We start from the raw sequence: 13,109 nt of genomic DNA, 5'->3' as shown, positions 1-13,109 counted from the left end.
AAGTGGCATGCTCTTACCCCAAGGTGCTGATAAATCCATTTGTCGATCCCTCCGCATACAGAGAACAAATGTCTCCAATGTGCAGGAAACTAGACATTTTGTCCGACATGTCTTCGTTGAAAATCCTAGACAAGGTAAAACACACAACATTGTTAGCAGAAAAGAAATGCTTAGAGGGAGAGGAAAAAATGTCACTAAAAATTGGCTTAGCTTGATCTTCCTGAGTGCCTTACTTAAAATTCAAATTTAAATAAGAGTTTGACAGGCAGGCAGTTCCACAAGCCAAAGGCATATGCAACATTTTGCCACATATATTATTTAATTTCAGGGTATTCCAATCACAATAACATTGTTTCTAACAAAACCACACCCAAATCGGGTTCTACAAGCTGAGGACCCCCCTCTATAATAAACACTGACTACCCAGACGGCAAGGAACTCAGCCAAGAACTGTTCAGTGATTAAGGAGTTGGAAAGTCTGACTTATGAAGCATTAACATATTCAACTTGCCTAGGGGAATGTTAAGTCAGAAGGAAACACCTGCTATAAAACTTGGGTTTGGCAAAGCCATGGAGCCTGTGTCAAGGAACCAAAGCAACAAAATGACATCAATCAAAGGAAGCCTGGGTACAAACATCACAAAGCCCTAGAGGCCTTTCAAAAAGCCAACAACAGTACATATTTGACCCAAGTACTGCTTAAGTATCTTTCCTTCACATCCTTCACCAAGAAATACTTCCATATGTAGGAAGGCCTTTGTCCACCATCAGGTCCAAACACTTCATGATTCAGGTTCCAATCAATAATAAGGCTCCCTAGTCAGGATACACAGTTAGCTAAGAGGTAGTTCAAGACAATACTCCTAAGTTCCAGGAAATTCCTACAAAGCTCAAAAAACCATTAAAAACATACACAAGCACACAACAAAAATATTGAAGTGATTCATAAAAACAGCTTTCATCAGGACCACGAATGTTGAGGAGAGCCAATTGCAAAGCGTTAAGCTGACATTTAACAAACAAAGTCAGCCATGTGGGACAAAGCAGCTCTGGTGTAGACTACAGCAAGGTTCCAATGTTTCCACAGCACCTGGTATAGCAATGCATAAAGTAACAGACATTGTCCAGCAAGCACAGATTCCTCTAAACACCTTCTCCCCTCTACTTACTCAAACTGCCCTCATAGAAATTTTTACTCTACAAGGCCACAAGAGTTGTAATTATATATATATATAATTCTCTTCAACTGCTCTCTGGGTGTCAAGTTTTCTTCTAGTAGAACTAGGCAGCAATGAGCAGCAAGAAAGTTCTAGAAGCATTCTCCTTCCTTAGCAAGAATGTCATATGCAGCAAGTAAAATGTTACTGAAGCTTGTTAGAAGATACAGGGGAAAGCTACCCACCATTCCAACAACCCATACACTGCAAGACAGATAAAGAGCATTTCATTTGAACACAAATGTATTTATAAAGGAGGCAGTAACTAAGAACATAGAATTGATGCTCAGATAAAAGAGCCTACATCAAGACTTTGAAACAGCACACAGAAGGGACAGTATGTCAAGTGCTGCTCTCAGGAATCCCGTTAATCACTGTGTCATTTCTTCCTAATGATATTACACCTACTCAGTGTTTTCAATAATATCCAAAAGGAGGCACTGATTGAAAACACCAAAGGACAGAAATATTTCCCTCATGACATTACATTGTCATAAAGAGCTAGAAAGTTAATATAGTTCTGGGGCCAATATTTTCTTTCATTTTTATTTTAAATAAAAAAGTTTTGAAATAGCATCATTCTGTCTAGCCCAGGCTGGCCCTGATCCTCCTGCCTCAGCATCCTCAATGCTGGGGCTAAGGCAAGCACCACCATACCTAGCTTAATGCTAAGGATCAAACCCAGAGTAGGTGTACAGGGCAAATGCTCTACCCCTGAGCTATAGCCCCACCCCAAATTGCAGTATATTTTAAGCAAAAAAGCAGACAATTTTGTCTAGTGAAATTATAAGATGATTGTTTTTCTTCCCCAGCACTATGGGATGTAGTGAGGACTCTACATATACTCAGCAAGTACACAATTAACGAATGGTATACCCCAGCCCTACAACTGATTATTGGGAAAATCTGAGTCAGATCAAAGTTGTGTCTATACACACTAGCCCCCCAGAAGACCAATGGAGACTTGCTGGATGCAGAGGGCAGGAATGGGCTTAGGCAAAACAGCTGGACCTTATCCAGGGAGTCTAACTCTCTCCTCTAGGGCTTGTCCTTCCAAGGGGCATTTAACTCCAGTGGAGACGAAGCCAGAAGACAGCAATGTGATTCAGTCCTTTGAACTTGCGTCACCTTTTGGGTACTTCAGTGAAAGGGTCCTTTATTTCAAAACACTGGATACAATCCAGTGTCCTAGAATGGCAAAGCATGATGTAACCAATAAGGCCTGCAACCTACTAAGTGCAATGGGTGCCTGGATGCTGCATTTCCGCACTAGGATTCTACATTAATTCCATTGGTCCCATCAAGTAATAACCTGGCCCAACCTGCTTAACCTCTGAGATCAGCGGAGACCAGGCATAGCTAACAAGGCCTATCCTGCCTACCATTGTGCTAACTTGAAAGACTCTCAGAATCTTCAAGGCATGTGGCATGGCATGAGACGGCACCACTGTTATCTCATTTTGTTGCTGGAGAAACTGAGGAACAGAAAGGTGAGCATGTTTGAGTCATGGATCACTAACAAGGCAGGAGGGGCAGAGCTACACCAGGTCTATCAAACTCTGAAGTGGATCTTTTCATGAACAATAATCCCAGAACACAAGCAAAAACATTGACTTTTCTTATTCTCTGTATGATAAGATGAGCGAGAACTGATTTTCTTCTTTAAGGACAATTCTAATTCCTCATAATTTTCTACTGTGAAATTTCCTCATTTTTCTACCTAAGCCATGTAATACTTTTTTAAGTCAGAAGTTAAGCATTTCTTTCTTACCTGTATGCTTATTAAGTAGACAAGATAATTGAAGGAGTAACCTTTAGCCACATTTTACATTTCTCCCTGAAAACAGAGGCCAACACAACCCACCACAGTTAATGATCCTCAACTGGGCGTTCTGCCAAGGGTCTCAATTTTAAAAATAAAAAACCAGAAAGGAGGGTGAAGGCAGATTCTTCCCAGGAGAATCAGGCAGTGATTCCCTCCTTACTCCAGAGTCTAGAAGACAGATGGTTTTCAGGTGTGGCTATAAACTTTTAGAGGTCTCCCCTGGGCAACCTTTCATGGGAGGAAGTAGAGGGCCGGGAGGAGGGGGGCCCTGGTGCAGTATCAGTGATGCTCTGAAAGGAAAAACTGAGGCCTTCAAAGTCAAAGAACAGCCTCTGGGGCTGGAGGGAGGAGGTGGGAAGTGGGCCTGGGAGCAATCCTCAGGAAGACTTCCTGTTGTTCAGAAACTGGGTGGGAGGCCGGTCTCTTTAGCTGATAGTGGACCATTTGTGCCTACAAACTTGTAGCAGCTGCACTCTGGGTTCCAGTGTTGCTCTTCTGTACACAGTAGCTGGGGATCACTACGACAAAAACAGAGCAGGTACCAACCTGGCATAGTGGTGCAAAACTGGGACTTCCAATTCTACACAAGGATACCCGGGGCTCTGTGCCAGCCAGCTCTACAAAACAGGCTTAGTGGTCAGCCTAGGGCTCCATCCTAGCTCTCTGAAGGTAAACCATTTCTGTTTGCCTAGCACTGCCCCTCAGCCCGTGTAAACCTCTGTGCATATCAGAGTGGATGTACTATACAGTGAGGAGGTACTTCAGGGACCTGTCATACGGAAAGGATGGTCTAGATTATGCTTGAAAAGTGCCTGGTAAAGTGTCTGGTACAGCAGCTGACACCCTTGTGGTGCTGTTAGCTATCTGTATTATTCTTCAGTAAGAGATAAAGTAGAATTCTGAAAGATTGGGTATTGGAAAAACAATCTCCTGTACAACCAGTAATGATATATTTTATTTAGGAAATGATAATTGTCTTCTCTAATTTTCCTCCTGGGAAAAAGCTGAACAATACAGAATTACTCTCAGCTCCTAACCACAGAGTACACTGGCTTCTCTGAAGACACAGAATTGCGAGTCCACATTGGCACAAGCCCTATAAAGAATGTAATGTCATCTCTGGTCCACTGCTGGAGTCCTGAAAAATGTCTCCTCTGTAGCATCACATGCTTAAACATTAGAAAAAGCACTCCTGGTCCCTTCACTGACCCCACAGAAAGGCAGCCACATCCCAGAACTTTTGCTACTCAGAGGCTTCTCAATTTGTGACTTCTTCCTGTTACTCCTTCCATCCTCCTTTCACTCCTGACACAGTACCTCAAGAGCACGCTTCACCCCAAGGCAGGCAGGCAGGCAGGCAAGCAGGCGAAATCTCCAGATTCCAGGCTCCAAACACCAGAAGAGAAGCCAAACTGCCATTACTCAGCGTAGTTATTCAGACACATTCCAGAACTTCCCTAAACTGCATTCCCAGTCAGACACTAGGGACAATAGGAGCACCCACCTCTACAGGCCATCATGAGGTTCAGAGGCATACCTTTTTTTTTTTAATGTATAGGAGTGCTTTGCCTACATGTGTGGTACATGCGTGCATGCAGTGCCCACAGAGGCAAGAGGGTGTCATATCCCCTGGAATTGGAATTACTGATGGTTTTTAGCCACCATGTGGGTGCTGGGAACCAAACCCAAGTCCTCTACAAAAGCAGCCAGTGTTCTTAACCACTGAGCATCTCTCCAGCTCCTTTTCCATTTTGTTTTGGCATGACTTTTATAAGAACTAGCAAAGCACTTTTCATGAAGCAGTGCTACTACCATCTACATAATCTATAGGTATCACCACCCATCACTAAGACTGGCTACTGAAGTATGTATTAGAACAGGATTCTTACAGAGTAGCTGGACCAGGGCAGATGGAGGTGCTCTTACAGATAGAGGCTGCAGCAACAGGCCGGAGCTCCCACCACCCACAGCCTAAGCTTTCTATTGCCCAAGCAATGGGTAAAGAAGAGGGGTATTTGGCTCCATTCTTAAGGAAGGTACGAGTACAAACACAGGAACCAGAGAGATCTGCTCTAGGAACAGACACCAGAGGCAGTGGTAGTCAGGAGTCCATATCACTCTTTGCCTCCCTGGGTCTCCTCCAATGTTCTGCTCGCTCTAACCAGCTCCACATGACAAGGATTTTTTTACAGCTGCATCTCATGACAACAGCTTCTAGAGCTCTGCCCCGACTACCCAAAGCATCTGTGAACTATGAAGGATTCACCTGCCTCCCTAGCCCACCGTTCCTGTCCACGTGTCCGCACACCACCAGCAGCCTTGTGACACCACCCTTTCTCTCCTCTCACACCTCCCCCTTCTCTCACACTTCCCCTCACTCTACCAGACAATCTCAGGACGAAGACACTTTTGTAACTTGTACAAACTCTGTACCCCAGATATCTCTATGCCAGCCCTGATCTCAGTTACAAGTTCACATGTGTTTGTGTGATGCATTGTCTGACACCCTTGCAGAACACACAATACATTCTAGAGATCTGCTTTGTATAAAACTGTACTCCTAACACCAATGCCTAGCATACAATAGGTGCTCAAAAAATATACAGCAAATAAAATAAAGAGGTTGAATTAAACATCAAGTCCTACTTATTTCCCTTTGATTCTTTTTTTTTTCAACAATTTTAGTTTTTTTATGTATGCCACATGTGTGTATACTTGTGGAGGCCATAAGAGGGCATTAGATCCTCTAGAGCTGGAATTAGAGGCAGTTGTGAGCTACCTGATATGGGTGCTGGGAAATGAACTCAGGTCTTCTCAAAGAGCAGCCAAGTGTTCTTAACCACTGAGTCATCTCTCCAGCCCTATTTCAATTCCTTTTAACCTCAGCTCAATTTCTTCAGTCTCAACTAGTACATATTTTTTTCTTTTCCCATTTTTGTGTGTGTGTACTTGTGATGTACGCGTATGTATGTATGTTTACCTATGTGTGGACACACACTGGGGGAACTGTACATATGTGTGTATGTCAGCATTCATGTGGAGGCTCAAGGTTGTTGTTTGGAATCACCCTTGATTGTGGGATCATTCAATCAAACCCAGACTTGGCCAGTGTGTCTAGTCTTAGTAGTGCCTGCTCTGGGATTCCCTGTCTCTGTCTTCAAAGGCTGAAATTCCAGGCAACTGCCGTGCCCAACTGGCACTTATGTGAGTTCTGGGATCCGATCTCTGATCCTCAGGCAAGTGCTTTAACCACTGGGCAATCTCCCCAGCTCTGAGTATCCAGTATTTCTTAACTGGATTCTTAAAGGGGTGTCCAACCTTCTGACATTGTGAAACAAGGTTGTCATCTCCAAAGTCCATGTTCAAGAACAACATGATTGAGTTATTGTTAAAAAATGGGCTAGAAAATCTCATGTTGTTTTAAATATGTTGATGATTCATAGATATCCTGGGATACAGTGGGAGTGGGTTCAATTCACCTGTAAGGCTTTCTACTCATCTTTCTTAAGCCATGGGTTTCCTCCTTAATCTATTCTGAACAAAGACACCATAATCTTTTAGAAATATCAATCAGACCTTTCTTACAACTTTCCACAATCAGAGCCAGGTGCAGTGGTACATATCTGTGGTCCCAGCTACTCATAAGGCTGAAAACGAAGAGTTTCTTGAGCCCAACAGTTTGAAGACATCCAGGGTAACAGAGACCCCACCTCAAAACAAAAACACCCAAAATCTATTCCACACCTTTAATCCCAACAGAGGCAGAGGCAAGCAGATTCCTGAGAGGTCAAGGCCAGCCTGGTCTACATAGAGAATTCTAGGCCAACTGAGGCTCAGGGAGAACCTGTCTCAAAAAGACCAAAATAAAAAAGAAACCAAAATCTATTCCATCCCTGCCTATTCTTCCTCCCTTCTCAACATGACAGCCACTGTGAACATTTTCCAGGCTCTCCAGTCACTGTCCTTACCGCCTACCACACTCCTCTCCCTCCCCCATGCAGCTTCCATAGCTAACTCCCACCTTTTGCAGCCCAATAGGGCCTGTAAAAAAGCCCTCTGCTTCCCGAACCTGGGTTGCATGACCTCCCACACAGCTCTACATTCAACCTATCACCCTCCTGGATCCGCTGCTCTGCCTTCCCATCACTCTCTTGTCTACTCTGTCTCTTGTCTTCACACTGCAAACTCATGAGGTAAGGACCTCTGTGGTCTTCCCCACTGCAGCCCAGAGCCTAGGACACAGCAAGCAGTCAAACTCAGGCTCCAAGTCACTGTGGTATCATCCAATCTGTGGCCTAAATGATTCAATACTGCCTTTTAGGTGATCTTTTCTAAAATAAATTAAAGGTAAGTTTAGACATTGTTGGATCAATGATATACAGAACAAAAGCAAGAAATGAACTTCCATTTACTTCTAGAAAGTTACTCTAACTTTCATCCCCTTCCATATATCAAAAATAGCTTATGAATGCTGACAAAATTGTATCCTTACGAAGCTAACCTACCTTCGCTGGACCATTGCTCCCTTATATCTAAAGGGGGGGGCGGTTAATTCTTTGCATCTCTCATGATTATCATGAGGTGTAAACTAAACAATCCACATAAAGGGTTCCTTTTTGTATCTTTGAACAAGACTCAAACAAAAGCATTCACTTTTGTGACTTCAAAGTTTTTACTTACCTCTGCCCTTGTTATTCCTCTACTTGAAATATATCTCTCACTTGGTCAATGCTGCTAGAAATATAGTGGGAGAATTGCAGGCCCAGAGATATTTTCAGTTCTCTATAAGCCCACGGGGCGCCTGTTGCTGGTACAGCCTGTCCCAAGTACTGCTGCTTTGTGGTACCCAAATTCACACTACCCCAGACAACCAACCCATAACTCTACTCCCTCTTCTTCCCACATCAAACCAGCTTCCCTGCTGGGAAGGGGGGGATGGTGAGGATCACTTCAAAGGGCTGATAATTCAATTATTTAAAACCTCTCCCACTTTGGTGCTAAAACAGGCTGAAGCACAGCTTCACTAAAAAAGAAATATGTTCATTTAAGTAGCTCAAGATAGGTTTAGATTTCATTTTCTAAAAGCTTTGATTGTGGCAAAAAAATAGTTTATTATCATTTTCCCTATCTATTATTTCTTCTGAACATACTTAAATAATAGTACTTACATTCCTTTTTCTCAAAAAAAAAAAATAATAACTTCCGCCTACACACACAACTCAGAACTTAAAAGTTGGAAACTCCTAAAACTGAGACTAAATTAGAACACTTTCATTAACGAAGAAATCACCGAAGGATCTAGGGTTTACTGTCATTCAATCCTCAAGAATGGACAGGATGCAGGAGGAAAACAGAAGACAACTTCCCACCAGTCTGTGGACCTCAAAACCACAGATTTAAGCATGTGGCTTAATACCCGGCCCTTGCTAAGTGCTCATTTTTGTATCTTCAACAAGACAGAAACAAGAACAACTTCTGTTTATTTAGAAAGTTTCATTCACTTTAGCCCTTGTGATTAATGTGACTTAAGCCAGGCACAATTAATGCCCAACAGTCAGGAGGCTTAGGCAAGAGGATCACTGCGAATTCAAGTCTGGCCTATATAATGAGTTTCAGCTCAGCCTGTACTATATAGAAAGTTCCAGGTCAGTCTGGGCAACATGGTGAGTTCCAGGTCAGCCTAGGCTTTAAAAAAAAAAAAAAAAAAAAAAAAAAAAAAGAACCACAGATTTACAGATTTGTACCAAGAACAGCAAGTTGCTTCCATATTAAAATGAAGTCACCAGCTATTGGAGCTGAACAGTGTGCCTTTCGGTAATGGGGGAAGACACAAAATCCCACTGACAATTTGACCTTAAGTGAGGCTTTAGAAAACTTCATGCTCCTCTTAAGTCCCAGCACACCATCTATTACCTGGTGACCAAGCCTTTCCTGGATGCTTTAATGAACAGTAATCTTCACAGTGAAAATCTTAGGTCCATCAGCCCAGGCACACACAAAATGCTCCCCAGAGACCTCAACTGTAACCGTTCACATTCTCAAACAGTTTGGTAGCCCAGTGTATTATCAACAGCTTCTACCTTGATTGCTAGAACATCAGTTGTAACAGAACCTGACAGCAACAAGACCTCAAGTCAATTGAATTTCCTCCTGATTTGTCCCCCGTCCCTTGCTGGGGTTCGAACCCAGCGCCTCAGGCATGCTAGGTAGCTGCTACTCTCCTCTCCCCTATGCAACTTCTAGGCTGTGTGGTATGTGGCTCATTGGAGAAGGATGAACAAAAACAAGTACCATTTGCTTCTGAGTTCTCAAAGAGCAATTTTGTTTTGCCAAGACAGCTGAAAAGTATGCCCCTGTATTTTTCCTCAACAGGAAGAGATGATACAGCATCCATACTTGAGTTGTGTCTTGCCACCAAAGTCATCAGCTTCTCCCACTTTCAAATGCTCCCTGGCACACACAACATTTCAAATATGATCCATCTATCCCATGAGCCAGTGGCCTCAATGGGGTTCTAAGACCCTTTCAGTCAAACTTCAGGGACAAAATAATTTCTATCACATCACCATTTACCTCTTTGTCTCTCATGTAATGTGTGAGACATAATGTCACAACAGACTGAAGGCATTCAGCCAGACTTTAAAGTGATTTATAAAACTATTAAACAATGCCATTTCTTGTTAAATGACTGTGGTTGTTTTGGAAAACATTTTTTCATTTGAAAAAAATATTAATATGTTCATGTGTCTTTTTAAAATGTTTTCTCAGTTTAATCATCTTACTATAAATTTCTAATATGATAAATATAGGTAGATATAATTCATAACAATGGACATTTCTGGAGTTTCTCTCAACAGTTTTTAATTTATTTTTATGTTTATATGTATGAGTGTTTTGTTTGCATGTACGTGAGTTGTACCCCTGCATGCAATGCCCACAAAGGCCAGAAGAGGGCGTCAGACCCCCCTGGAACTGGAGTTTCAGATGGTTGTTAGCCACCATGCAGGTGCTGAGAACTGCTTCTGGTGGAGCAGCCAGTACTCTTAACCACTGAGCTATCTCCTGGGGATCAAAAGTTTGAAAGCAATGCTGAGTTGAACTTCTCTGAGATTTGACCTGGCACTGGCTGTAACTTCATACACAGAGACACTGAGAAATAGGTTTCTTGACAAGTGAAGGCAGACAGTAAACAAGATGAAAACAAGGTATCAGCAGGGGTAAGTAAACGTAAAGAATTAAAACTAGCATACTGGTGTGGATCAGTGGAAGAGCACCTGCTTAGTATGCACAAGACCCTGGGTTCCATCCCTCCACCCCCACCCCCCAAAAAGAAGAAATTAAAACTGGGTGATAGGATAACATAACAGCTTACTTAATTTTAACTGGTCAGAAAAACCAGGATAAGACACTTAGGCTGAGACCTCAAAGTCAAGATAAAGGAGGTCATGCAAAACAAATCAGGCAGAAGAGCTGCAGGTACAAAGGTTCTAGAGCAGGAAAGAGCTTGCCAGGTCCAAAGACAGAAAGCAGGCCATAAGCAGGCCATAACGTCTACAGCAATAATGGAGAGAAATGGAAAGAAAAATATTAAAGGGTAAAATTTGAGAAAGGGAGACAGGCCCAGGGACATAAACCAAAGTTAAAAGTAAGACCTCCTCCTTTGTTTCTGGCAGGTGCTAGAGAACCCAAGGCCTTGCACATGCTAAGCATGCACTCTACTGCTGGGCCACACTCTAGCCCCACTTTTGCCTCCTATTCTAAGTATAATGAGAAGTTAGTAACCTTGATGGAGTTACTTTGTTTTCAGGCCCACGACTTCCTCCCAAAAAGATGTGAATAACTTACAAAGCTATGCTGAGGATGAAGGGAGAGAAAGAAAATAGGATGTATGTATTATTGTACTTTCTAATCTGCTCTGCAATTCTTTCCAGACTTTCCAGCCTTACAGTCTTAGAATCAGTTAAGAATTAGTCCTACCAACAAGTAACTCCAAATGATGAATGTAGAAAACAGACAAATTACGGCCTGCAGTTACATGACCATGGCCTAACTCTAGCAGATGTTTGCCACACTATTCCTAATAAAACCAGAGGCACCACACACAGCCAGGGAAGGAAGGAATACCTGCACTGCGCTCATACAGCACTTTCCATATTCATCCTCAGTCACCAAACATTGCCACTTGGCCCCCAAACATAGTAGCCAGTGAAAAAACATCAAGCTTCCATGTTTGTTCTTGGCATAGCCGTACTTACCCCTCTATTGGTTAAAACACAAAACAAAACAGCTGTTGCCAAAGTCCTCTAGCATTGGCTTCATGACTGCCTCCTTTAAGAATAATAAAATCAAAAGATTCCTCTAAAGTTAGATAGTGAAAGAAGGACTTCTGCTTCAAGACTTACTTAAACCATCTAGAATCCAGGCCAGTCTCTCAGAACTGAAGCCAAGGATCAATACAGAAAGACATCATATCACTTTTAGGTCAAGCAGCCTCCAGTGGAGAGGGGTTAACAATGAACAGAGTCAGGCAAGACAGGTTTCTTTTTTTTATTTTTATTTTTTATTTTATGTGTATGAGTGTATTGCCTGCATGTATGTGAGTGAACCCATGTCATGCAATGACGTGGAGGTCAGAAGAGGGCTTCAGATTCCCCTGGAACTGGAGTTAAGCAAGATTTGTAGCCGCCATGTGGGTGCTGGGAATTGAACCCAGGTCCTCTGCAAGAGCAGTCAGTGCTCTTAACCACTGAGCCACCTCTCCAGCCCCAAGACAGGTTTCTTAGAGGAAAAAGAAAAGTATGCCCCCAAGAAGGAAGAGTTACTAGCATGTGATCAATCTCCTGGCCAGCAGCCAAAGAAACTCCGTCCAGAGGAACACAAGGGTCCTCCCAGTATGGTCCTCACCCAGGGACATATATGGTAATATGGCTGTAAACATGGGATAGACAAAACCCAACACATTTAGGACTGATTCTCCCAGGACAGAGGAAAAAGTTTTCTTTACAACAGTCTGTTTCTGTTCTTGGGCACCCTTGGGGTTAATTCTGGAACTTCCTTTAAGCAGAGACATAGGGCAACATCTGCATCGTGAAAGAAGGGTGAGCCTCTGCATGCTTTGAGCTGGACACAATGCCACCCTTGCCCCACCACACGCATCTACATACAGAACAATCCTTGTCATCCTGTTCCATTGGAATCCATCCTTGGAAACATGCTGTATCCCCATCACCATGCAATTTATTTTATTCTACAGCAATTTTTACAGCAAAAAATTGAGTACAGGAAATCGTACTCAAATGCTTTCATTTTCAGCCTGTCCCAGAGGAAGTCACCATCTCAGACATTCCAGAGTCCTTTAAGTAGGGTCCTTTAAGACAATCTCAGAAGCAGTTATTCTAGATCTCAAGTTCTGAGCAACTGTTACATTTAAATGTTGCCCCTTAGGGTTGGGGCTATAGCTCAGTGGCAGAGCATTTACCTAGCATGCACAAGTCCCAGGATTCCATCCTCAGCAGTGTAAAAAAACAATGCCCCTTAGATGTCACTCACATAAATCTACATGACTTCCACAAGACATACCTGCTAGTCTATTCCCAAAGCAGGTACAAATTCTACAAAAGGCATTCCTCAAGAAATAGGCCAATATTGATATGACATCTGCTCTTACATCTCCTCAAACTAAAGTCAGAGAAACCAATCACAAGCTCAAAATCAGCCAGTGAAAGCACTGGAGAATTGGAGGGTAAAAAGCATGGAGCCAAAATTCCTCATTTTATAGGTAGAAAAACCAGCCATCAGCTGTACTCTGGTTATTTCTTGGAGGTTAACACAGATGATAAACAGGCAAAAGCAAACCACAGGGCTTCAGGCACCAAGACCAGCACTTGTAAGATGTGAAGAAAGGGTGTTTATCTTGTTAAAAAGTTAAAGTCGGGCCAGTGAGATGGCTCAGTGGGTAAAGATGCTTGCCACCAAGGTCACAACATGAGTTCAGTCCTCAGGAGTCACATAGAGGAAGGAGAGAACTGACTCCTGGAAGTTGTCCTCTGACCTCTACATGTGCAATC

The 13,109-nt window shown here is 42.8% G+C and overlaps 1 protein-coding gene across 17 annotated transcripts in view; it reads right to left on the bottom strand.

Annotated features, from left to right (window-relative positions):
• Positions 1 to 13,109, bottom strand: part of Itpr1 (inositol 1,4,5-trisphosphate receptor type 1) — a 376,735-nt gene that overhangs the window by 334,807 nt on the left and 28,819 nt on the right. For all 17 annotated transcript variants that reach the window (XM_029556903.1, XM_008854568.1, XM_029556904.1 and 14 more), the window contains exon 3: positions 18 to 125. In XM_029556903.1, the coding sequence (XP_029412763.1) occupies positions 18 to 109 (92 nt within the window). In that variant the 5' untranslated portion in view covers positions 110 to 125. The remainder of the gene's footprint in view (positions 1 to 17; positions 126 to 13,109) is intronic.

Source organism: Nannospalax galili, unplaced genomic scaffold (assembly GCF_000622305.1).
Source record: "Nannospalax galili isolate Female #2095 unplaced genomic scaffold, S.galili_v1.0 scaffold846, whole genome shotgun sequence".
In the NCBI taxonomy this organism is placed as follows: Eukaryota; Metazoa; Chordata; class Mammalia; order Rodentia; family Spalacidae; genus Nannospalax; species Nannospalax galili.
The sequence above is the reverse complement of the archived record's forward strand: the minus strand, read 5'-3'. Positions and strand labels throughout refer to the sequence as shown.